This window comes from Electrophorus electricus, chromosome 7 (genome assembly GCF_041902795.1).
Source record: "Electrophorus electricus isolate QZ-2024a chromosome 7, ASM4190279v1, whole genome shotgun sequence".
Lineage (NCBI taxonomy): Eukaryota > Metazoa > Chordata > Actinopteri > Gymnotiformes > Gymnotidae > Electrophorus > Electrophorus electricus.
This window is the reverse complement of record NC_137503.1, coordinates 13,055,591-13,081,685: the sequence shown is the minus strand read 5'-3', so window position 1 is coordinate 13,081,685 and position 26,095 is coordinate 13,055,591. Positions and strand designations below refer to the sequence as shown.

Below are 26,095 nucleotides of genomic sequence, written 5' to 3'. Positions count from 1 at the left end.
GCGTATCTACTGCATTTCTTTTCCTTCCTCTCTCTCCATTCTGAATCTTCCCCAAGTCAAATAAAATGAACAGTCTGAAAATATACAATTTTTGGGAGCATCAATATTTTAGAAGTAATGGAAAAAAAATCCAATGGCTAGAGAAGGAATCTCAAGTTTGAAGAATGAGAATTGCACTTTCAGTGTGTACCAGAAGTGAGGTCTACAGAAACACCTGAATCCTTTTACTTTCTACACAAGTAAATGAGAAACAAAACATATGCTGCATCATTCCTTTTTCCACAATTAACCTCCTCATTTCTTCAGAAACAATATTTTACTCCAACATATATTAAATTGGGAGAGGAAACAGCCTTCCAAATCTCCTTACAAATCTCTTTGCTGGTGCAGACTCCTTGGACTCAGCTGTGATCACAGGAAACATATTTCACAAAGTAACATGGAGCACCTAGCGTCAGGGTGAGTCTTATGCAGTCTAAGAACTTAGTAAACCTGATGGCACTTGCACGGTTAAAGCAGAGAATAATTTCACCTCCCGAGTTGATGAACACTGGGAATGCCAGCACTAGAAAAAAAGATAGAGGTTTCCTCTGCTATCACAACCACAGCTCAATGCCAGCAGCAGCATATGCAAGACGCAGTCATCAGAGACCCCATTGTGAGACATTTGAAGTTGTCTCAGTTGAAAAAGAAAAATGTTTTGTTTTCCATGAGTAGAGTGCCAAGTAAACATTTTGCTGGACATTTGCAATGTCATGACACATGGAAAGGTGAATGACATATTTAACCATCAGAGTGATTTATTAAAGGAACACCTTTATTTATTAAAGGAACACCTTACCACACTGCTGGACAGCTTAAAGAGAAAATTCTACAACCAGAATTTTCACATTACATTTATATTTATAGATGCCCTTGTCCTGAGCGACTTATAGAAATACAGAGTAGTTTCTGTCAAATACATATGTTCATGTAACAATAGTTATGTCAGTGCTAAGAATACTATCAGGCTAAACCCCTGGCTAGAGTGGAAAAGAAGACAGTAAAAGGTTTTTTAAGTGTGTATTTAAGTGCTTAGTGGAGAGGTGAGTCTTCAGTCTTTGTTTGAAGACAGCCAGTGACTCAACTGTAAGGACAGTTCATTCCACCAGCTCGGTGCCAGGCCAGAGAAGAGTTTTAATACATGTCTTCTTTGTGTGTTAGGGGATGGTGCTTCAGAGCTCTTAGATGGGAGTTGGTCCAGATTTGTAGGTGAGTGTCAGTGTTTTAAATCTCTCACAAGCCACTACAGGGAGCCAGTAGAAGGAGCACAGCAGTGTGGATGATATGGGAGATCTTCAGGAGGTTGAGAAATGTAAAGGTACATTACACTGCCCAGTTACAGTACAGGGAGTAAAAAGCCTTTAGAAAACTTTATGCACTAAACTGTTTAGTTGAGGGACTGGTGTATCAACAATGAAACAGTGAATAACTGGGATGCCTTCTGAGAGAGGCTTGTTACCAGTGAGATGTGTACCACGGGTCACTGATATAGCACAAATATTGCATCCTACATATTGCAATGAATGTGTGAATGAATTCGTAGGCTAATCCAATTTATTTAATGTGCTCAATGTATTTAACCTACTCTCTTTTGAATGAATATTTGATATGATGTCACGGAACGCTCGTCTCCCGTGAGTCACGTGGGTTGGCCCACCACGTGAAGTGGGAGGATCGTTGTTGGTGGCCACACCTGCACCTTGTTTTGTTTGTATATTTGAACCCTCGTCGTAGTGTGCAAGATTGTTGGTCATTGTGTATGTAACGTTGTAACGTCTTGATGTAATGTCCCTTTTGTCCTTGTTAAACGTATTCGTGTTTACAGTCCATGTTTCTTGTTAACCGTTTAATGTTCGTGTTTATTGTGTGTAATTCTTGAGTGCCATTATCGTTTTATGTTTATATGTCAATAAATGTACGGCCCAGTCGCTGGAGTCCTACCCCTAGCCCTGCGGCACTTGGGACACCACGCGTTACATATAAATGTAGCTTAATTATCTAATAGTTTTGTAGTATTGTATTAGTATTTGTATTAGTAATAGTATTGTCTAATATCTTGTCTAATATTAGTAATAGTATTATCTAATATCTAATATTCTCTAGTGTAGATGTATTATCTAATAATGGCCAAATAAGACACTTTCCTCAGCCCCATAAGTGGAAACATTTTAAAGACTTCTTCAAAAAACATTATTGTTAATGTTTAGAGCATTAGAAAATGTTCTTCAAGGGCATATGTCCAGATGCTCTCAAGATTGCTGAGATCAGGCCTCTACTGCTAAAACAGCATAGACTTTTCAAATTGAAACAATGTCAAACCAATTTTAGATATTACATTCCCAAATAAAAACAGACAAATTAATATTTTACACACAAAAAAAATATTAAAAAGGAAAATATTCCATATAATGGTTTTGTTAATGTATTTGCTTATCGCTACCTTGCTTACTTACAACCAGCAATGGAAATAGAAGCAAGTGAAGGTTTAATGCATGTAAAATTGATAAAACTTAACACATTACAAATAATAAATATGTTGGGAAGAGCACGTTCTATTGTATAATCCAGCGTAAAATATGAGAATATATGTAATGTTCCTTAATACTAAAGCAGCATGCCTTCTCAGGGGTTTACCATTTGGCCAGCCTAGTTTATGGTTTAACCTTTATTGTTATAGCTGAAATAGTGACTGCTTCCCAACTTCCACATTTAGATGGCCTCTACACAATTCACTATCTGAACAGAGCACAAAACATCTTGAGGGAAACCTCTTATCCTACTTTTAGATTGTTTCCACCATTGTCATCCGAAAAGATGTACCATTATATCTATGCGAGAACCCCAAGGTTGAAAGACTTTTATCCCCAGGTTATCAGAATGTTAAACAGTAAATAGACATTACTCCTGGTTGTTTTTGTGCATGTTGGTTATGTATTCTGCTTTTTTAATACATGGTTGAATTTTCTATTATTGGGGACTTATGTTTTATATGTTGTACTGCCATGTACAGGAAGAGATGCAAGTTTGCTTTTCATTGTTTCTGGGCACCTGTGTCAGAAACACATGACTATAAAGTAACTAACTAACCTAAATGTGTACAGCAATATATTTAAATATAGATGGTCCATCACTCTAGTTAGTGAATACTTAAGCATGTATATTCTGAGGAGTTTATTTTCATGTAAGTTTAAGGTAACACAGGATTTTATTAGCATACATTTTAATATCACATTAGCAATTAGTTACACATTACAGTTGGTTAGATATTGTAATTAGACAACACTGTCAGCTCCACTACAACTCTCTTCCAAAACCCTTGACCAAGAACAGAGTTTGCCACCACTGACCGGTCAAAACTAATTACATACAAGTCATAGGACAACAGCCATGGGAACTCACATCTGGTACAATATCGATTTCTAGTCCTAAATAACAACTGACCATTTGTGGATAAATGTTTTAATAAGCAAGGGAATGAAAAACTAATTCTCATTAACAATGCAGGTTATAAGCAGGTTTGAATAGCTTGGCTAAGCAAATAATATATAATTTGATATCAATATTAAATTAAAAATGTAATTAAATAACACCACAAAAATAGCTTTTTTACATTTTGGTTATGCATTACAAGTTAGACCCTTCTTCACATTCCAAGATACTAAGAAATTTCTTTTGATTTTTTCACACCTACACCATAGTAATGCATTGTTACAGGATTACCTAAAACCTCAAAAAACTGATGGTCAAACTCTGGGTTAATTAACATTCCAAGCATGAAGTACAGGTGAAGCAGCTTTATATACTAATAGTACATTATCAAAATATTTTATCAATATATTTAGATTTTTTTAAAGAATTATTTATTTGTATTCCTTTTTTCTATTTTATGATTGATCCTTTTACTTAATTACTTTTGATCTAATTAATAATCATTGTGGTTGCTATTTTTCTTCATCATAAACAATGCAAAACAGTGAGACACAAAAAATGTTTAACCTGTGAGTAACATGATTTGTCAATAGTAGATGTGTGACATGTAGAGCCAGGCAGGCAGTTATAAATTAGCTTTCCTTCAAGCGGCCTTTTCCTTGCCTCTGGGTGTGATTTGTACAGGCATCAGTTTGTGATAACTGGTTTGACTGAGGCCTTGTCTAAGCACATAACTTCAAATTAAGGGTCACGTAGAGGTCTCATCCTGTTCAGTGGCTGCTGGCATCCACAATGTCCAAACCATGACAAGACTCCACCAGTGTTCACTTATAGATAGTCAGCTACCCCACAAAACAACCTCTATCTATGTTGACGTGCAATAACTGGTTTGCTGTAGTCAGATACTCTGAGCCGTTTTCTTGAGATCACTCAATTGGTTTCTTTTTTTGTAAATTGCTTGGCAACAGGTTTAAGCCAACTGGTTTTGCTCTGCTAATGCATCTTGCTGTTCTCTAGTCAACAGAGTCTACAGGAAGACCTAAAACCATGTATGATTAAACCTTAAGTTAGGCAGCTAAGAATTAGCATTATCACAGTAACCCTTCAGGGCTAGCATTAAGTGGGATTAATGACAAACCAGGCATACTGGACTGCATGTGCCCCTCACTGGGGGAGGTTTGAATCAGGGCCCTGAATGGGGTGACTTGCCTTTTGACGGGTAACCACACTTACAGAGCACCCTGGTTAGTTGTCACTAGTTCTTTGAGCAAAAAACAGGACAGGACTGAAGGACACTTCCAAGTGTTTCACTTTTGCTGAGGGCTAAAGTAAGAATAGCTGGAGTAAAGAATAGCTTTCTCATTAAACTGAAAATCCCCCAAAAACATTCCATTGGAAACTCAACTATACAATGCATTTATTGAGTATAACAATATCCAGACAAGAGACAGAGTGCATTTTGATGAAGAAGGCATGAGATTTTTTGACATAGATCATAGACATAGATCATAGATATTTTTATGTTCATTGCTGTATATTATTCTACAATATCATCACATATGTCTGTGACTATGCATGAATCAGTTCATGTTTAGTGTTAAACACATTTCTTCAACTCAGTAGCAAAACAATTATCTTGTCTAATCAAGATATCTTGTCACTTCAAACTGTAATACTACACAGGAGCTTCATGCATAGTTAGGACACAACACTTAACATTAACCATCAGTTGGCCACAGTGCATCTCATAAACAGTTACAGCTATCAAAATAACATATTCATTAAGCTCCATCATTCTATCAACAGGTATATCTACTGAGCAACTTTGACATTTAAGTGTTGCGCCAGCACTGTGCTGCATTTTTAACCAGAGGGCTGCAGCAAGTCATACTGAGATGCTCAGGAGGTGGTAGCATTTCCAAAAAAAAAAAAAAAAAACCTAATAAATATCCATTAATTATTTAACCAGCTGAAATAGGAACTACAAAACAAAAGCCATAACTGGAGCACAAATGTTTGTCCCACAAATTCAATAAACCTTCACTAAAAGAATTTATATAGAGCTGCTGTGGGCTGTGGGTGGGGTAGAGAACCTGTATCAGCTCCCCATACCACAAGCGTAGCTTGGTGGGTTACACCTCTGACTTTGGTACAAGACGTTGGGTCTCCAGTGTGGTCCCTTAGGTGAGGTCCTTAACACTACCTGCCTACCTCACTAACAATGAGTGTTTGAAAGAAGAGAGTCGCACTGGCATGACTTAGTTCAGCAAGGTCTGTGTCAGATGCTAGGGGACCAGGGCAATCTGATTAAGTGGAGTCCTATAAACAAAACCGAACACGAAACAACCAGTAGCTCAGTAATTCAACATATACAAGCGGCAACTGCTATGACAACTAGAGATTGATGAGGTACAATACAAATGATACAGTGAGTGGGGGCCACGATGAAAGATCAGAGGGGAGACATCCCCATCATCTCCACACTCCAAAATTGGGCACCAAGACCCAATGAATCCATGCACCAAGCTCAACACCAGAGATGCTCACCTTAGATTGAAGATCATAGCTAAGCTGGACAGACTACTGAGGCCAGGTAAAGTACCTGAAAGGCTCCTGGAAATGTGAATGCAGCACTACAGATGATCACTACTTGACCAACACTGAGACCAACAAGCTGATATATGCCACAGCAGCAGTGATACTCGATATGCTACAAGATAAACATCCTCAAACAGCAGTTTGGTCCAACTACCTGCTGATAACCTGCCTCTGTCTTCCATAGAGAAAGAGATTGGAGGCCATGATAAGGGCAACATGGAGAGAAGTCAGGCAGCTATCAGAAAAGCACAAAGTACAACAAGCTGTCCATACCTGAGGCCTTGGAGACTTCCAAGCAAAGACTAACAGCTCTGGCTGCCGCCTGAAGAAATACACAAGAGAGGTAGAAGCCAAGAAAATAAATAGGATGTTCTCCCATTAGCCATACAAAGTATACTCTTGGTGGCAGGGTAATAGCATAAGAATAGACCTACCAAAGCTAGAAACTGAAAAATACTAGAAAGGCATATAGGAGGCAATGCACATCAAAAATGCCCAGTGGTTAATGCACCTGAAAGCAGCCCACAGCAACTTCCCTGAACAAGATCTAGTAACCATCATGCTGGCAAATGTCAAAGCTCAAGTATGAAGAGCTGGACAGCCCCAGGGGGTTTCAAGTTTCAGGGGGTTCACCAGGAATACTGGTGGATAAAACAGTCACTTGAGACTGTAAGACCAGACAGACCATCCTGTGCACTACCTGGACTGACTACAAAAAATCATGAATCCTGTAATGGTAGATACCAGTTGATGTATAACATCAACAGGACTCTAAGAGCCTTCATCAATAACTCAATGGAGTTGTGAAAGATGACCCTAGAGGCCAATTTAAGTGTAGGATTAACCAAGGAGATACCCTCTCCCCACAGCTGTTCTGCATGTGCCTGAACCCCTTCAGTGAGATCATGACCAAGATTGGCTACAGATACCAGCTACTAAATGGATCAACCACCTCCTTTACATGGATGACATCGAGCTATATGCCAGAAGTGAAGAGATATCAACTCACTAATCCATCTCACCAGGATATACAGCAATGACATTGGAATGTCATTCATACTGGATAAGTGTAGTCGGATGGTTACAAGGAGATGGAAGGTAACTAGAACAGAGGGGCTCATACTGTCAGAAGGTAACATAACATGTTGAGGGTAGCTACAACTAATTTGGAATCCCTTTGGCAAATGGGAATCATGAGAGGCCAAAGGGAAAGCAACTACAGCCAAATGCCTAAAAAGGCAAAGAGGCAAGTCCTGTGAAGTCAACTGAATGGGAAGAACAGGATCGGGGCTATCAACACCTATGCTCTAAAAGTCATCAGATACCATTCTGGCATAATAAACTGGCATAAGGAGGAGATAGAAGCCTCTGACATCAAGACAAGGAAACAATGCATGGAGTGTTTTATCCCAAATCCAGCACTCTGAGGTTACACACTAAGTGGAAGGAATTATCTGAGGATTAGTCATCATCAGAGCCACTATCCAGGATGAAACAACTAAGATCCAGGGGTAAACAAGGATGGTGGCCCCAAAAGATAATGTGCTTAGTGAGTACCTCAGACAGCTGAAACACAAAGATGGGAATGAAGGAGCAGGAACCATCATAAGAGGATACATTCCTGCACGGTATGTACCACTGGCAAATAGTGGAAGTGACTGATATGAAGAAATCCTACCAATGGCTGGAAAAGGCTAGATTAAAGACAGTATGGAGAATTAATCATGGCAGCAAAGGAGCAAGCTCTGAAAACAAGATCAATAGAGGCAGGGAACTAGGCTGTGCAAAGATGCCCCTGAGATAATCCATCATATAACAGCAGGATGCAAGATGCTGGTAGGCAGAGCATACATGGAACACCACAACAACTGACTGACATAGTATGCAGAGATATCTGTGCTAAGTATGGACTGGAGGTTCTGAGGTAGAAGTGGGATACACCCCAAAGGTCGTGAAAACAACCATGCTGAGATCCTGTGGGACTTCCGGATATAGTCAGACAAAACGGTAATGGCTAACCAACCAGGCATAGCAGTGGTGGATAAACAGCAGAAGAGAGATGCAGTGATAGATGTAGCAATCCCAAATGATGACAAAATCATTTGCAAGCTCAAGAAATACAAAGGACTGAGAAAAGAGGTGGAAAGATGTGGAAGGTTAAGGCAACATTGGTTCCAGTAGTGATTAGAGCACTAGGGGCTATGACCCCCAACTAGGAGAATGGCTCCAGTAGATACTGTCATGATTGGCCACCCTCCTGGTGTCTCTGTTTCCATGGTTTCCCTGTCATATCTCTGTTTTTCTTTACTTCTTTGTTGTTCCGTTCCTTGGTTTCATTTTCTCTGCCCCTCATCTGATTTTTCCATACCTGGCAGTACCTTCACCTGGTCCTCTGTTCCAGCCCTTGTTTTGTTTTTCGCTGTTTATATGTTCATCTGTGTCTGGTTAGTCCTTAATTGTCTTGGTTGTTTAAGCCCTGTATTTTGTTTCCCATGTTGTCGCTTATTTTGATTTGTTTCGTCGTGATTAGATTGTTTTTGCTATCACTGTCATCAACCTTACTTTGCCGTTTGTCTAGTTCGTGTGTTACTTTGCCTCAGTGTTTCCCCATGTCTCTGTTTATTAGCCTCCCGTGTTTTTGTTTCCCTCACTTAATAAAGAGCCTCCTGCATTTGCATTCTGCCTCTTGCCTCATTCCTGGGGAAACATTACAGATACCAGGAACAACATCCAAGATCTCTATCTAGAAGAGTGCAGTCCTGAGAACTGCTAAGATGCGACCCAGGACTCTCATGCTAGTTATTTTAGTGGCTGTGTTAATGTCTCTTTCCGTGATTAATGGAGGATCCTTAAAAATGGATGTGGTCTGCATTATCCTGGAGGATTCTGAAGTGTTTAAGCATAATATTAGCCACGCATAAGTATAATCATTATCACAACAAGTTAAAAGCCTATTGTATACAATTTACAAAAATGATGAACACCCATAGATATGGCTTGGCAGAGTAATCCATTTAGTTGAGCATTCATTTGTATCCCTTTCAACAGTGTGTTATCAGTTAGATAGCTGTTGTAAACCACATGGTCAAGAGACATTTGAACACTTGTAAGTAGAAAACTTCCAGGCAACTTCCAAGCTGGAGAAAGAGATCCAATAATGGTGAATGCCTCTGCACCTCTGGTCATTTGCCTGTCAGTCTGCTTTACTTCCTAGTCCAGTCTTGACATTGGGCAGCCAATTTAGCTAGACTGTATGGGGTAATAATCGCAATATTATTGTGGTATTTTGAAAAAAAATCCATCAGAGCGCAATGTTAGATTCCAACATACCTGGTAAACTGCCTTAATTATTTTGAGCATTCCTCATAACACTCAATCTTGCGATACACATGTATGCACTGGTGTTGGTATAAGTTCATAAAGGGCATTCAGTAGGAAAAAAGGACTTAAAAACTTCTGTTTCTATTTTCTTCTGCTTTTTAGAACTGGAGTGTAGACTGAGGCAGGCAGCCAAATAATTGTGCTGTATGGCTGAGGGACTGGTGATCTCCAAATGTACTAGGGTCAGCCATGCCGCATAGCTGCATTTGATTTCAAAAGATGGGCATCACTGCATTCTTCTGGATCCTCCTACAAAATATGCACTAGATTCTCTACAACCTACACAGCAAATTCCTCTTGGCTGAATTACCTCTTACAGGGTCAAGTTCTGTCCAGCTGGACTCGATAAAAGCTAATAATTAATTCCACATTGTGTATTTTGCTGTCCAAATTCCTGTGATCTAAATGGGGAAAAGTGTGCATAAAATCATTTGTATCCAACGCCTAACACACAGCGATGTGCTTTATATGTTGCTTCCACTCCATACACCAAATTTTCACTTTAAATGTGGATAGACATGACATGACATGCACGTGACAATGTAACATATCCCCAGATTTCAACCTTTGGAGAAGCTAAACGCAGATGGTAGATGCCACACAATTACAGGTGCTGTATTTGGACTTTCTGATGACACGCTGCAATAAATAAAAGCAAAAAATATCAGAACTATGGCCTTAGCAAAAACCATATATCACATTTTTATTCACAGTTTGTCATTAAAAAAAATAATTTAAAAAACTGCTTAGGTAATGCATAGGTAGGTCAAGCAGGTCATGAAAGGGCTGGGAAATTCATTATCCAAATGAACTGAGGAAGGCTGCCATTTTATAGCATAGATAGTGACTATTTATGGAAGAAAAAACATTTCATTATTAGAATAATAGTTGAGATCTACTTGGCATACTTGCCGAGTTAGGAAATACAGAGAGAGAAGTGGGGCAAGGGAAAAGAAGTTTAAACCATTTTTAAAATGGTTCCCGATGATAAAAAAACATTCTGGTCATGTTTAAGCCTATATTGCCTTAATTAGGTATTTGATACCCTCAGCAATAAATGGGTCTTGCAACATCAGAAACCTCTATTAGGAATCTTGGCTTTAAGTCTGGATTCATGACATACAATAACTCTGGTCAATTCTACTAATAAAATCATCACTATCCAGACAACACCCCCTCTTTATCCCTTGTATACCCTCCCATTTAGACATGAGCCTCTGTCTTTGTCCACAGCATGCACAATGACATCATGAATCATTCCAGAAAGCGCAAGCCCTCTACATACTCTGACTTTCTCTCTCTCCTGTCTGTCTGTCTCTCTCTCTCTCTCTGTCTCTTTTTCAGACGCCCACACAGCCCCACACTCACTATTTCCTGGCTCCGAACATGTACAGCTAATACACCAAAACTGAAGGAAGAGGCAAAAGGTAAGAGGATATCTAAGGCAGCCTCATAATCTGCTCCAACGTGACACAAACATCAAGTTTAAGAAAGCAGTTTTGGTTTGACCTGCCTCATGCTGGCTGTCTTAGCAGCATTTCAGAATTTGGGTTCCCTGTGCAACGTTCTGATCCAGTGAGCAGGGTGAATAGCACAAGCCAAAGAATTTTCTAAAACTCTAAAAGAAAGTAACCAGGTGTGGCAATGCAAATCAAATGCAACATGGAGCTTCAAACTGAGTTATTAAGGACTGAACATGTCATGTGTAATGCACGTACCTTTCCCACGTAGAGAGGTTCTGTTCCCGTGTACTCTTCCACCACAAAGAACTGGTTCCACACCCAGCCCCTCTTCACTCGTTCCCGGGCCCTGCTCTCCACCAGGGCGCTAGTCCTTTCAGCATGACAGGAGGCCAAGCCCCAGCAGTGCAACATCCCCAAAGCTACCAACAGGGCCAATGCCCTTCCTGTCCAACAGGCTGCCATCTCAGAAGCCTCTCAACCCTCTACATGTGGTGAAGGTTGCTATCTCAGTCGAGACAAATTCCTTTTTCCACTTCTAGATAATTTTGCCAAAGGAGAAAAAGAAAAAAAAAGTGTGATATAAAAAACACAATCCGTAGAAATATGCAGTAAGAACAGTTTTGTTTTTTTTTTCCTGTTTGCAGACTCTAGAAATCCAATCGATATTTCACCATTTCAGAAAAACATTCGGTTGCTGCTGTACTTCAGCACGTTGGAGTTATAGATGGAGACGGGCCATTCTGAATGTGTATTCTATTCTGGGCAACACAGCCAGAAGTTTTGGTGCTCCTGTGTCTTTTATTTATTTATTTATTTATTTATTATTCTTGGTTTTCCTGCAGTTGTTCAGAGATGGCGGAGAAGTGACAGCGCAAGAAGTTCACTCCTCTGAGTTCACTCCATCTTCGAGGCCACAGAGTTCTGTCTCTGCTGGAAACTCTCTACAGGACAAGTGGGATCAGGTGATATGCAAGAGCCGAGACATGGTTGGAAATCAGGATAGCCGTGTGGACAGAGTCTCGTCCCGGCCAAAGTGCAGCGTTCCCAGCCAGGTTATACATTTCACAAGGAAGTGAAAAACAAAAATCATATCGTTAGTAATTTTTGGAAACCTATGCATGTCAAAACTGGCCATTTGCACTGTTCCATACCATTGCTGAAAAATGGAGCCTGACATTTACACATGCATACGAGTGATGCTCATACATCCCAAATGAGAGAAAAAGGTATGTCAGATGCCCCAAACCTAATAACAGCTAATAATCTGAGTGAAATCTTTCATAAATTGGATTTGTGGTCACAGAAAATGTGGAGCGGACTGAATCCAGAGAATCCTGCTCTTGGGTGCTTTGGCATAGCTTCCATAACAAGGCATTGGCTGCATCCACACTTGACCTCCCACGGTCTCCGGGAGAACATGATAGAAAATGAGCAGCTCACCTGAAATAGGGGATAGACAGATAGAGAGACAGTTAATGATGCACTCCTCCAAGTTTCTGATCTACCAGCAAGATTGAAATCTCAGGGTATTGGACAAGAGTAGCAGGAAGAAGATAAATGGTCAAAATGTTCATTTTACATCTTAAAGTAAATATATATATATATATATATATATATATATATTTTTTTTTTTTTTAGCGATGAGAATTGGTATATTTTTATCCAAACCCATCTGTGGTTCTGAGAAATGTTAGTGTCTGAACCTGACAAAATATCAAGTAATAGCCCCAAATCTACTCCATAAAGTGCACAAAATGATCATTACTTTGAACAGGAACTATAAAAATACTACTAAAAATACTACAGCTGTTTGTAAGTTCTCCTGTTATACTGCACCTGCCAGCTCAATCTTGGGTTGTTGTTTTTTTTTTTTCTGAACCTACTTGAGCTACCCATTAATGTGGGCTATATTTTTTTATCATTTAGTCTTTCTTTCATTGCCTTTGTTCCATGAACTTGTTTTTAAATGAACGCTTGTGCCGCTCTGACTGCAAACAAAATGCCATCTTGAAGCGTTTTCCTCACCGCCATGCTCCATTTCCAGTTCAGTTGTTCAATTTGCTGTTTTGCATTCTAACCCCCCCCCCACCCCCCACCCAAAAAAAAAAAATGTAGGCTACTCTCAGAAAATTGGCTTTTAATTCAGGCGATCTACCTGAATCTACCAAACATTTTTTAAGGTCGGAATGTTTGGACTCAGCAAGAATGCCAATAATGGGCAAAGCCCAGGGGCACTGCATACTGTGTGAGGCAGCCAGGTGTGGTGGAGGGACAGAGGAGCATCAGAGGCATGGCCATACATCACCAACCACCGCCGGAAGTGTCTTGCTGTGGTCTAAAGCGCAGGGCCTTACACAAGGGAGGCACCTGATTAATTGCATGAGGGACCACTAATTGGATAAACGCATTAATCAATTAATTCCATCCATCAGTGCAGTGAGCCTAATGCCTCAGACAAACACTTGGTGTGGCGGATAAGCTGCTGCCCTGTTGGGTGCTTCAGAGATCCAGCACTGGGCATGGATGATGAATAATAGTCTTTTTGAAGCCTTCAGAATGCAAAGAACAACAATATTTAGCATTGCTGAGGTGTCACAACCTCGAGGCTAAGTGACTGCGGCAGCTACAGACTAGCGGAAGCCAGGAAAAGCCGAGTAAGCTTTTGTTTTGGATACCCTTCTATACTCCATCGAGCTGCAGAGGAGGCTGCTTGTCTGGCACGCAGCCCACAGGCGGTATTAGGTTTCCTCTCTCATGATGACGTTAGAAAATAAAAAGGTTTAGTAGTAAATAGTAATTGCTACGTGTGGCTCATAGAGAAGGCAGAGGCGATGGAAGAAGAAAGTTGGGCGAGGTGACCAAATCATGCAGTGAACTTTGGTTAAGTCTGCAACATTGCAGCAACACAGGTACAAATATAATTTTTATAGGATTATTAAAAACAAAATCACTCACAGTGCTGAGCCTTCAGATGAACTAATTTGTTTTCTGTGAGAATGAATTTTCTATGAGTATATAGTTTTTGTAATCCATGCCAATTCAGAGGAACACAGCACACAAAGGTACAGTATAGCTGCTTACATTAGTACACTGAAATGACAGCAAGGTACAGGAAGAATAACAGTAATAAAAGTGCCATGTTAGCAGGCGGTTAGTGGCAAGTGTATGAGTCTAAATTTGCAGAAATAAACGCTAAATTTTCCCAGGGTTGCCTTTTTAGCCTCCTGTAGTTTAATTTTGATTTCACAAAAAAAGAAGAAAAGTAAAAAGTGGCTCTCGCATGTTCTTCTTTCGCTTTGGCCAGTATGAGAGTAATCATAGTTTGTTTCCTAAACTGCATGCTGCTTTGATGAAAAGGGACAGTGGCACATGTTGCATTTGGGAGTCTGGTTACAAATGCACGACATCATTTCCTTCTGCCTGGAAACAACAGGAACGATAAGACGGGAACTGTGGTTTCCAAAAGCATAGTTCCTGTGGTTAAAAAAAGGACATAAGATAAATCAACAATGGCGACAGCCATTGCCAAAACTGTTCCACATCGGAGTGCGCCAACTGTTGCTCAAGCACGCTGAACCACAGACCACCAAAACAGCTCATTGTAGAATTATATGATCAAAATAAATATATTTTTCATGTTTGCAATTAATCTTGAATGTTTTTGGCTAAAGAGCACACTTCAAAGGTACCACAAGTTGTTTGTTCCTGTTCCTTGCTTTTAAAGAAAAATGGCTAATGCAGGAAAAGAAAAAAAAACAACCCTCAGATTAATTCATTTCAGTCTATCTCGAGTTCCCTGGTGTCTTTTGCAGCACATTTTCCTACTGGGTCTTGCCTTGTGCTTATGATTAATTATAAACCATTTGTATCAAATAGTTTTTCTGGGTGGATATATCTCTCTGAAGTATGTCTCCAAGCCCAACCATTTGCTTGCACTCAGAGCTCTCTGGAAAGCCTGTGTATTTCACTAACCCCCTCCCCTTTAGCTTATCCTTTTTATCTCTACTCCTGAAATTCTTATCAAGGGTACACATGATTTGTCCCTAATTAAGGCCAAGAGTATGGTGTGTTAATGAACTGGCGTGGGGAAAGAAAGGCTTGGTGCTGGTGCAGTTGGCCACACTCACGAGTCACTGGTCTGGGCTAATTAGTACGATGTCATTTATCATGCTTCAAGGTCTTATTTGTGTGTGATGGTAGGGGGCATTACTGAGGTTGATACAGATGTAAAGGCTTCTGTTCCCTTTCCAAAGCACTATTGGCAGGCTGGGCTCGTTCATTCGTGACCTATTAGGTCACTGATTGATTGGAAAACATGGCTGCTACTTCTCATCAGGGGCCAGCCAGAGTGTAGAAGCCTTGACAGTTGGCATTCCAAGCCTGAGAGGAGACTGATCGCCACCGCGCAATGGACCTAGGGCTCGAGGTGGAGACAGACAGCCTCTCAGTCACTATCTCCCCCTCTTCCTTCCTCTCTCTCTCCTTCTCTCTCTCCTCCTGACTCACTCTTTGCTCTTTTCTCTTTCTCCTCTCCCTCTACCTCCCTCTCTCTGCACTGTGTCCCTTTCAACCTGCCAAATACCCATCCCTTTTACACAAATCACCAGATGTCTGTTGGCCAATATGTGGCATTCACCACTGAACAGAAGCAAACACGGCAGGTTTGTGAGGTGGATGAAATGTGTTTTTTCTGTTGTTGTTGTGGGGTTTTTTTTTACCCTTTTCACTCCCTACTTACAGTGACATTTCGGAGTCACTCACCTTCTTAATCCAAACAAAAGTGATGAAAAGGAGATATTAAGCACGACCAGTTAATAGAAGGGAAAAGAAAATTCAGTTGAGGAAAAAAAAAGGGATTTGGAAACTAGTCAGTATTGTGAAACGAATAGTCTGAAGTTAATACCCTCCCTCAGTCCCCTCAAATGTCCAAATGGCTGGTTTTGATGCTTTTTGGGTGCTGGTCCACTGTCCCCTTTGTCTTGTCTCACACTGAGGACAGATCCCATTAACGCTCAAGCCACAAGCACTGCGGAACTACATATGGCATTGGTTATTCGCCTGAGCCTAGCCACCACAGTCAAACTCCTCCACCCCCACCCTCACACCTAGTAAAAACAGCCAGCTCTGTTATCTGAAATCCCAATTTGTCACAGTTGCTTGGCTTTGTGAAACCTCAGGTGCCACAGTTCTAAAGCCCATAAACAAAATAAAATATCTGGCTGTAACAAAAGCAGACTCTGATCGTTTTAGCTTCCAACGACAGATGGGCAGGTGAATTTTATAGGGGTCAAGACTGCATTTAAAGCATCTCTGCTACACAGAAAGCATTATAAAAAACATGTCAGCAAAGGTATGTGACTATGTTACCACATGTATACTGCTGATCTACCTTCCTGACCTTAAAACCTGATTTTATGTATTGTATTATTAATAGATTTCCCTGGTGGAATTTGAATATCATACACCCCAAGATAGCAGATTGTCACCAATCCCAAAGACAAACATTTGCTCAATGGGAAACAAAAACAGGGAAAGACAGGCACCTCAAGTGAAACATCTGCCACGGCTGTTAGCATTCAGATCAGGTGCACATGAGGAGACCACCAAGAATACATCCCTGCGATATGGCAAAGGTTCCATGTGAAACCACTGACCTCCGCAGAGACCCAAGCTGCAGGAAAAGCACCAATGGACTGCATGGAGAAGCAAGCAGACAAGCCATCTTAACGGGCCCCTCTGTAAACAACTATACACCAATATACCAATAACAGGTGGAGAACTCAGACTATGTGGTGTTCTGTGTAGAACAGCATACTACATCAAAATCATTCATTTTACTGGAAAGGGTTTTGTTGTTGATGTTCTTTTTATATTATTTCTTATTAATATTAATGTTTTTATTTCATAATTTTTTAGGAAGACAAAAAGCTCAGATGTTTTTGCCATTTTCTTTAGGTAATTGCATCCGTCCATGCTCGACTGCTTTCTCTGCTCATGTCCAACAGGCAGTATAATAGGCACATCAGGCATACAGTACGCACAGAGAGCAGGCAGCGCAGAGGCGCTGAGCAGTAATAAAATGAGCTCATTCAGAAGGAAGAGGTGCAGGACACTGGGAAGTGTGAAGGAAAACAATCATCTGCAGGCCTGGAGATGGACATGCACGACAGACTCCTTCCAGTCCACCCCATCACTGCCAGCCCGGAATGGCACATTATTTAGGAGATAGGAAGTCTGAGCTGTTTTGTTTTGAAGTCTCCATGGGCTCATCGTGTGTCACCTACTGTGCTGTATTTGGAATGAATTTTTTATGACTTTAGTCAAAATGTACTTTGAAAGCCATCACAGAGCACAAACCATAAGCATTGAGGTATGCACTATTTCTGATTTAGAGACTATGGTTACCAGAATGATGTGATGATAATGATGTGTATAGCTAAATGACATCATTTCTATTTTAATACTAAATATGTCATAATTCAAAGTAACCGCCTCCAATTATTCTGTGCAAATAAACCCCAATATATGTAGAATAATGTTATAAGGTACTGGAGTGAGTACATGCATTTAAATCCTATTTCAGGCCAACAATCTGTTTAGGCTCAAAAACACCAAACAATTGGAAACACAAAGTCAATTAGGCAGCATTAATGAAACACCTGGACTAGCATAAACGCCACTAGTCTTCCATTTGGCTGCTGCCCGGGAGCTCTCGAGGCTGGGCTACTGTGTCCTGGAACCAGTGCCAATTTTAAAGTATCCCTTGTCCAAGAGGCTCTCTTACTTTGGCGGAGTGGAGAAGCCTGGGCCGGGGGTGCAGTCTGGAAAGGGGCGGGGCATCAGCCATAATGGATGAAGCATGTGGAGCATGTGGAGAGTGTGGAGCGGCCGAGCACCGGGCAGTCTGCCGCGTCCCATTAGGCCCCATGTTTGCTTACAAGACGTAATGAGGGAAGACATATATTGTCACAGCCTTAGAAAAGCAGGTTGGCTAATTATGCTAATTCACCCTCCTACTTTCCTTTCCTCTTTACTCACGCCGCCTCTCACACCCTCTTTCCCTCTCTCTCCAGTAACTGCACAGCACTTGCCAACAGAAAAGCACTTAACAGCTGATCTTTTATCTTTTTTTCTTTAGTGCTCACTCTCCTTTTTACCTTGCCACTCTTTTTTTACCTTTTTCTTGCCACTCTATTTCCCATTCACTTCCGGCCTTTACCCTTTCCCTTGTGGTCACATAGAGAGAGAGAGAGAGAGAGAGAGATTGAGAGAGAGAGAGAAAGAGAGAGAACTATCTCTCTCCTTCTCTCCCTCTCTCTGCCTCTATCAATCTCTCCCCCCCTCCATCAGATCTCTCTCTCTCTCTCTCTCTCTCTCTCTCTCTTTCTCTGGCTTGCATGCCACACTGTCCACCCCGCACTTTGCCAGCTGCACAATTACTCAATCGTTCATCTCATGTGTTGCTGGCACCAGTGAAGCCTAGGCGCTGGCCAATGATCAGATGGGTGAGTGCGGAGAGCGAAGGAGGGGTAAACGGGGGGTGGGGGGTGTGTGTGTTGGGAGGTCTCCACAGTCCTGCTGGCAAAGGATTTCTGACAGGCAGTGGAGGCGGTTGGGCAGCTGACAGCTGGGAGCTCCGTGGAGCCGGTGCAGGGGCTGGGGGCGGGGCCAGCAAGTCAAGCCTAAGAGGACCACATCTGAGTCTTTGGGTGAAACCCTTCAAACGATACAGACGTGCCGACTTCAGAGTCGACACTTCCGCAGAGATCCGGACTCATATGGCCTAAAGTCAGATCCAGTACAATGTCTGACCGGCTTATTGTCCTCAAAGCCCTACGACATATTTCCTTCTCTCTAGGGTTTCTCAGTCATGTTACATAAGACTGTCAGTCAAGAGTTTGTGCTGGTCGTAAAAATCAGAACTCCAGTAATGGAGCAGGAGGTGAACACAACTTAATTAGGCTGGATGCATGTACAACCAATCAACACCCTAGGAAGTAATTTGACTGCTTTTTTTTTGACAGCTGCATACGAAAGAAAGAGCAGAGTTTAGCTGGAGATGGTGTTGTGACTGGCACTAATCAACTTGGTTTTTGTCAAAAAACAGAAATACAGAATGTCAAAATTAAGGAAGGATTCTAGCCCGTTCATATATCTTCATATTTGTGTATGTCAGATACTCAGTTTAACATACTCTCTACAGTTGTAATAGAAAAAGCATATAAAATGTTTCAAAACAAACAAGCTAATCAACCAACCAACTAAAACACTTGAACTTCTAAAACCAGAGCTCTAATTTGAGATTTATTGTCAGCAATGGCAATGACATACAAGAAAACAACCTTATTTAGCAGAAGGAACCTCCAAAATAAAGGAGGAAAAGCCTACTGTGTGAACTGTTTCCACAGGCTCCATCTGAGCACAGAAACCTCAGACACCACATTATGCAAAAACAAAAGGCACTGCAGCTTGTACACAGAGGCCCAAGGCAAAATGGCTTACACCATGCCCCAAGGGGGAATAAAGGCAACACCTCCGTGCTCTGTGGGCCACTGCCCCCCTCCCCTCCCCTCCCCTCCCCTCCCCAGGCTTGCTCAGCCCTCCCACCTTCATCCCTCCCTCACCGCTGGCTCTCCTCAGCACTTCGGTTCATTTTCTAGGTGTCTGCGCCGCAGCTGGTGGCCGTGCTGCACATCTCCGCTGAGAGGCTCGCTCAGCCATGAGATTCCCATCAGGGCAGGCAGCCATCGCCATGGCCAGCCTCACCACCCCTCTCTGGCCCCCGCAGCAGGTAAAGGGCACGGAACCTCGGCCCGGGGTGTGCGTGCATGTGGGGGCCGGCGCCACGCCTCAAATTAGAACTCCGGATGCTGCCGGTGGGGAGTCTCAATCCGCGAGAAATAACTCGAGCCTGGCAGGGAAAGATTTGGCAAGACAAACCAAGCTTGTCTGGATGACCATGGAGAGATTAGAGAAGGCAAAGGTCTAAAGAGGAATGAAGTACTGTATATATGATCTTCAGTTAAGGGGTAACTTCAGGGATTTGATACCATTATCAAAGTCCCTCCTTAAGAATTGAGAATGATAATAAAATTCATAGCATAAAGCTTTTATGATTTTCTGAGAGAAAAAACAAATATAAAGTCGCATGTTTCTAATATTGTAGAAAAATGCACAATGCGCAGAAGACATTAGACTCTGCCCTAATGTACTAGTGTATTCGGTCCTGCTTGGCTCCACCAGAGTGCATGTTCTGCAAGCTTGTATTCACCATAAAGTATTGCAATAAAGATTAAACTCCATTTGGACTGTAATAGCCATCATATGAGGGCCCTTCATAAACCATGCCTCACCATCTCCACAAGGAGCCATTACGCAAATCAACAGGCAGCTGATGGGAGCCTGAATGAGGCGCCTCCATGTGCACCAGTGCCTTTCATCCGGGATGTTCAAGCCTTAGAAACATTTTGATAGCCTGAACCCTTTTCTAACAAGACCCTTGGGACCTTGCAGGGACGTGAAGACAGTGGGCAACACTCAAAAAACCCACAACTCCCCTGCAGAAAAGGGAAAGTGGGAGAAATTGCATACATCTCGCATGATCTGAGACCAACTGTCATGACCAAAGAGTTAACTCGCAAAGAGGTCGATAATGTCCAGAGGATCTGCATGCTCCCAGCAGGCACACGTCTTCTTCCGCTCCGGACGCTGCTGGAAAGCCACTGCGAAGCACCCTATGGACAGGAACACTCCACCATTTACACCTCCGCATCCAGTTTTTGCATCCAGCTGGAGGTCACGTGTGCACAGATGGCGTTGTGATGGAATGCGGTGGGCACACTCAGAACGCCAGCATCGGCCGAGAGCACATCTGGCCATCGTGCGTTCCTCATCTTCACTACCCCTCGACATGATAACAAATCAAAAACAAAGCCTCCACATCATCACCCCCAGCAGACGCTTTGTTTCATTAATGGTGCACTTTCTGCTGTGGTGGGGAGCGTTACATTCTCGTCTGACCTTTGGCATCTCGCACTCTGTGATGGCAAATAAAATCTTCCTGAGCCTTAGCCCATGTGCTTCTTGAGCCTTAGCCCATGTGCTTCCTGAGCCTTAGCTCATGTGCTTCCAGCCTGTGGAGCCAGACTTCTCTCTCCTAAATGCAAAGCAGCAATACCATTCAGCATGGCGTACACCCCGCAACCGCCGCTCCCCAGTGATGACTGGAACACCCATTACTCTTGTCGTGATTATGTTATTGGTTAATAAATCTATTCGGGGGAATTCTCCCCAGGGCTAAAAATATACAGGCTCTCAAGAGAGGTAAGTGGAAATAAATAAATAACAAGGACATAATGGAGACCTGTCAACGAAGCTCATTGGATTCACTATCAGTCCCAAAGCCTCAGTAGTGCTGCCTACAAACATATCTAATGTTATTTTTTTGTAGGTAGGAACATAGGTAGAGCAATCTGCTATATATTGTCTAGAATGCAGACTATATCCCTTATGATTGATATTATATGTGAGAATTAATTGGTACTGAAATTGCACAAAGCAAATGCTTTATCTTTTCTTTTTACTTACATGATTTATTTTTAGAAATTACACATACTGTTCATTCCATCCCAGTATACTTCATCAACGGGAACAGAGTTATACTGACAGCAGAATCTCATAAATGAGGAACTGATGAATTTCTTTAAAAAACAAAACTCATGCAGAAACTCCTACTTGAAAGCGCAGTACCTAATAAGCAATGGGGGACAAACAACAGAATATTCCAGTTATAAAATATTAAAGTTATAAAATAGTAACACTGCCCTGTAACGATTCCAACAGGAAGAGGAAAGAGGCAGAATGCATATACAGCAGGTGGTTTATTAAGCGAGGGAAACACAAACACGAAGGGCAAAATAAACAGAGGCTAGGGGAAAAGGCAGGTAATACACGAACTAGGCAAACGACAAAGCAAGGGTGACAACAGCAATAGCAAGCGCAATCGCAATCGCAATCGCAATCGCAATCGCAACCTAGACACGACAGGACAAACCTAACTCACCAAAATAACCGACAACTAGAAGGCAAAACCCAGGGCTTAAATAACCAGAACAATCAGGGATTAATCAGACACAGGTAAACATAACAGGGACAACCAAAACACGGACAGGAACTGAGGAACAGAGGAGGGGCGGTAAAAACGAAACCAAGGAACGGAACAAGGAGTGAAGGAAAACAAAGACATGACAGGGAAATCAAAGAAACAGTGACGCCAGGAGGGTGGCCGTTCGTTACATGCCATGAATACATGATTCACCCTCCCCTTGGTACTTCCCCCTCCTTCTCCTCTCTTATTTTTAAATAGGCCTGCTATGTAAAGGCAGCAGCCCTGCGTTTAGGTTATTCTAACCATCAGTTTCTTTCATGTCTTTTGAGGTATTTATAAATTAGTTTGGATATATCAGATGCATCAGAGCCTTTTAAACCCACAGACTTTTAAATCCAGATTCCTATTAAAGCGGGAATCCTGGGAGTGTGGTGTTGTAATATTTGTTCTTTTAGGTGAAGAATTGCAGTGTAGCGTGTAGTGCAATATTATGGGGTGACAGAAGAATCATTGCACACCCATGCTGTGTCAAGCCCACAGGCCCTGTCGGGCCATAAAAGGTCAGAGGAACAGGACTCCGCCCCTGGATAACTGTATAAGGCAGCAGCTGTTCAGCAACAGACCTCTGAATGAATCTGACCAGAAAGCCAATGTGGGTGGCCACAACAGCACCGACTCCTTCGCTAAGTGGAACAGAATAAAACCATACCATCTTAGGCATGTGTGGGGGTTTTGTTGCGGTTTACTTCTCATTTCACTGCCAGCTCACTGAAATGGTAAAATGTGTTAACTGTATATATCTATGTACCATAAATTAATAAAACTTTTATTTTGTCAAAATCAATGGACACGGTTCCTATAATGCATTATTTGGGGTTTTAAATGCAGGTCTCTGTCTATTTGGATATAAGGAGTTCTCTCTATTACTGGAGCTGCTTAACCTTTGTGTAATTTATCTTTTGTAAAATTATTCAACCCCTACGTACAATGTCCTAGTTTGGAGCCTGAGGCATTAAAACCTGAGGTTGAAACTGATGATTTCTGGGGGTAAAATAAGCTTTACCTTGCCTACTTTTATGAGGTATTGTATCATTTTGTACACCTTTACAAACAACTATACAGTACATATGTAAATACGAAAGCTATAGCAATGTGATGTTCTCTGTATGTTCACGGGACATTAGTAAAATTTTGCAGGATAGTAACCACGATCTCTTCAACTGGCCTGTTACACCAGAATGATAGAGTAGAAAGAATGTCCCTATTCAGACTTATAAGCCATAAGCCATAATATAGAGAATTATTACATACATTACTGCAAAGTAAACACACCTACACAGAAGTACAGACACTTCGTCTCTGACCAAGCTTGTAATCCAAGAAACATGAATACACACACACACACACACACACACACACACGCTAATTTCTAATAATTTTGCTAATCTTTGTATCAAACACACACTCACATAATACACAAGAGACAACCATTCACATACACATACAGACACTCACACATGCATGCACGCATACACACAATTGCAATCCACCATCAAGCGCCTCAAGCCATGCCTCTGTAAATCAAGAATCACATGACCCACTGGGACAATGACAGAGTAATCTATACGCAGAAGACCTCACCGCCACACACAATGAACTACTATTACTCCGACCACCGTCATTATTCCAGTATTACTGCTATTATTACCATCATAAACAGCATTACAGTCTGCTGTACAGGCATCGTTAGACCTCCCTCAGTGTGCTCGAATGGCACCTCTGGACCTGCCGAATTCAGTTCAGCAGGAGAATGACTCAGAGAGCAGTCTGTGACTGGAGAACTGTGAAATAATGAGGAGAGCCCTGGCTGTCGTTTCCCCTTGCTCCGATCAACAGATATACAGGGCTCACCGGTTCTTCCCCATACAAAGGAAGCAGTTGTGTAGATGCTGTGTCCCAAAATTAAAGACATTAAAGTAGTAAGACAAGTTTAATAATCTTTTTCAGATCACAGATAGGTACAGTGATACAGTGATTTTAAATGATCGACTAAAATTTCTAACTCAGTTGTTAACTGGCTATTAACAGTGTTCAGTCACACTGGAAGTGTTGCATTCGTGCAGAACACAGAAGGCTAAGGTGCTGCCTCTAGTGTACAAAGCAGATCTAATTCTGTATTCTGAGTTCACAGTCTGTGTAGGGATTAATCGCAGTAATCTCAGTGTTTGGGAGGGACGGCAGGGATCATATGGCATCACATATACCACGGGAACTTGTGAAGTCACAAAAGGAAGTGGCAAAAATGGTATTCTGCTCCAACACTGACTCCAGTCAACAATTCAAGAGAGGATTAATCTAGTAGGCCAGCATATCAAAGCATTCTTGTTGAATCATTATAAATAGAGAAAATTTGACTTTGTATTTTAATAGCTAATTAGTAGTGCCGATATGGAATAATGAGCTAAGAGCTCAGCATAGATCTAGCCAAAATATCTATGAAAGTGATCCATTACTAAAAGGAACAGATATTTAGTCAACTGGCAAAAACTTTTACAAGAAATCAATACAAGACAAGATTCAGTGTACTGACTCATTATGCTAACTTAGAAAAGTGTAAGACATGACTCAGACTGTTTACTGCAGAAACAACTACCAGCAATTATAGCATATTATCTATACAAGAAAGTGTGTCCCAAAGCTCCAGAATGATCTACACATCAAACCTTTTTGCATGGTAATGCGACTCTATGAATTGATGTGACGCTTTGAAGTTCTGTATCAGTGAGATCTTTTTTCTAACTGCAGCATATTAGGATGCATTATACTCTTAGGATGAACGACAGTGCTTCAGAAATACTATAGAGTATATTAGAGTAATATTCTTATTCGATGAAAACTCCATCCCATTCTTAGCTTTCACACTAAACATTATAACAGATGCACGTCTCATGTATACATCACTTTATAGTGCCACATTTTCCTGTTAACTTACTTAATTTAGATTTTTCATTCTTCTAGCTTTTTCAGCATAATAAGTGCAATTATATGTGATGACCAGAAAAAAAGAAGAAAAAGAAATAAAATCTCTTTGTAATAAGTGAACAATAAGTCAGAAAGAAGAGATAAGAAATGACAAACTTTGGAGAGATGTCTGTTAGGATGATGGCTCAAAAGGGCTAAATACACCCACTGGAGACAATTACCAAATGCAGTATCTTCTGCATTTGAAAAGCAGGGCTGTGGTGTTCAGAACAAAGTGATTTGTTGACAGTCAAATAGAAAAAAGGATGTATTCTTACAGTTTTTCAGTAGACATCTGATGGTTGCAGACTGACTGGAAATCCTTTTAGTTATCCTTTAACCTCAGTTGATATGCTGCAGACTTGGAGTCTGGTTTGCAGCTGCCTGCCCTCTTTGGATGGACCATCAATGTGGAGAGGAAGGAAGCTGGTTGGTATCAAGGAACCAAGACCAGACTATATGTCTATCTTTCTTAAGCAACAATTCAGTGGTCACAATGTAGACATCTCAGGCAAGAAGCTTTTGTATATCTGCCCAAGAAAGCCACGATTCAATTATTGCACAGATAATAGCGAAGGTCAGGAAGATGGATACCATTGGAGGAAGGGGGCATAGAGGGAGAAGACATGGGAAGGACAATTATGAAACAGACAGGAGTCCCTATGGCTGCTTCTTTCATTTTTCTTAATTACCAGGAAAAAAAAAATCCCTTTCCTCTGCTTCATTAGCTCCTTTGTTGAGCACTTACTGATGTCAGGGAGAAGATGGAAGGATACTGCAGCACAGAGGATGGAGTAAATAAATCGACAGGAGCTGTTAGGTTTATGCAGATTTCCAATTCCAGCACTGGTGATAAGGAGCCTGTGGTCCGGCTGACCTCTTGAACCCAATACGTAAGAGAAGCTGACAAATGAAAAAATAAATGTAGAGCAGCACAGGAGGTTAGACAGTATAGGCAAAAAAGAATTAATAGGTATGTGTGTGGATAAGAGAGGACAGACAAGAAGTGCTGCATCTCTGCGTTCCCTCACATTGCTAGAACTCTGCCTAATTT

The 26,095-nt window shown here is 41.4% G+C and overlaps 1 protein-coding gene across 10 annotated transcripts in view; it reads right to left on the bottom strand.

Moving 5' to 3' along the window:
* Positions 1–26,095, bottom strand: part of cdh22 (cadherin 22) — a 155,266-nt gene that overhangs the window by 59,770 nt on the left and 69,401 nt on the right. For 7 of the 10 annotated variants that reach the window (XM_081717641.1, XM_027000729.3, XM_081717645.1 and 4 more), the window contains one exon: positions 11,169–12,353. In XM_081717641.1, coding sequence (XP_081573767.1) covers positions 11,169–11,375 — 207 coding nt within the window. In that variant the 5' untranslated portion in view covers positions 11,376–12,353. Of the gene's footprint in view, positions 1–11,168; positions 12,354–25,319; positions 25,433–25,789; positions 25,945–26,095 lie in introns of all 10 variants that reach the window. The other 3 variants (XM_081717644.1, XM_035524607.2, XM_081717646.1) reach the window with 3 other exon arrangements.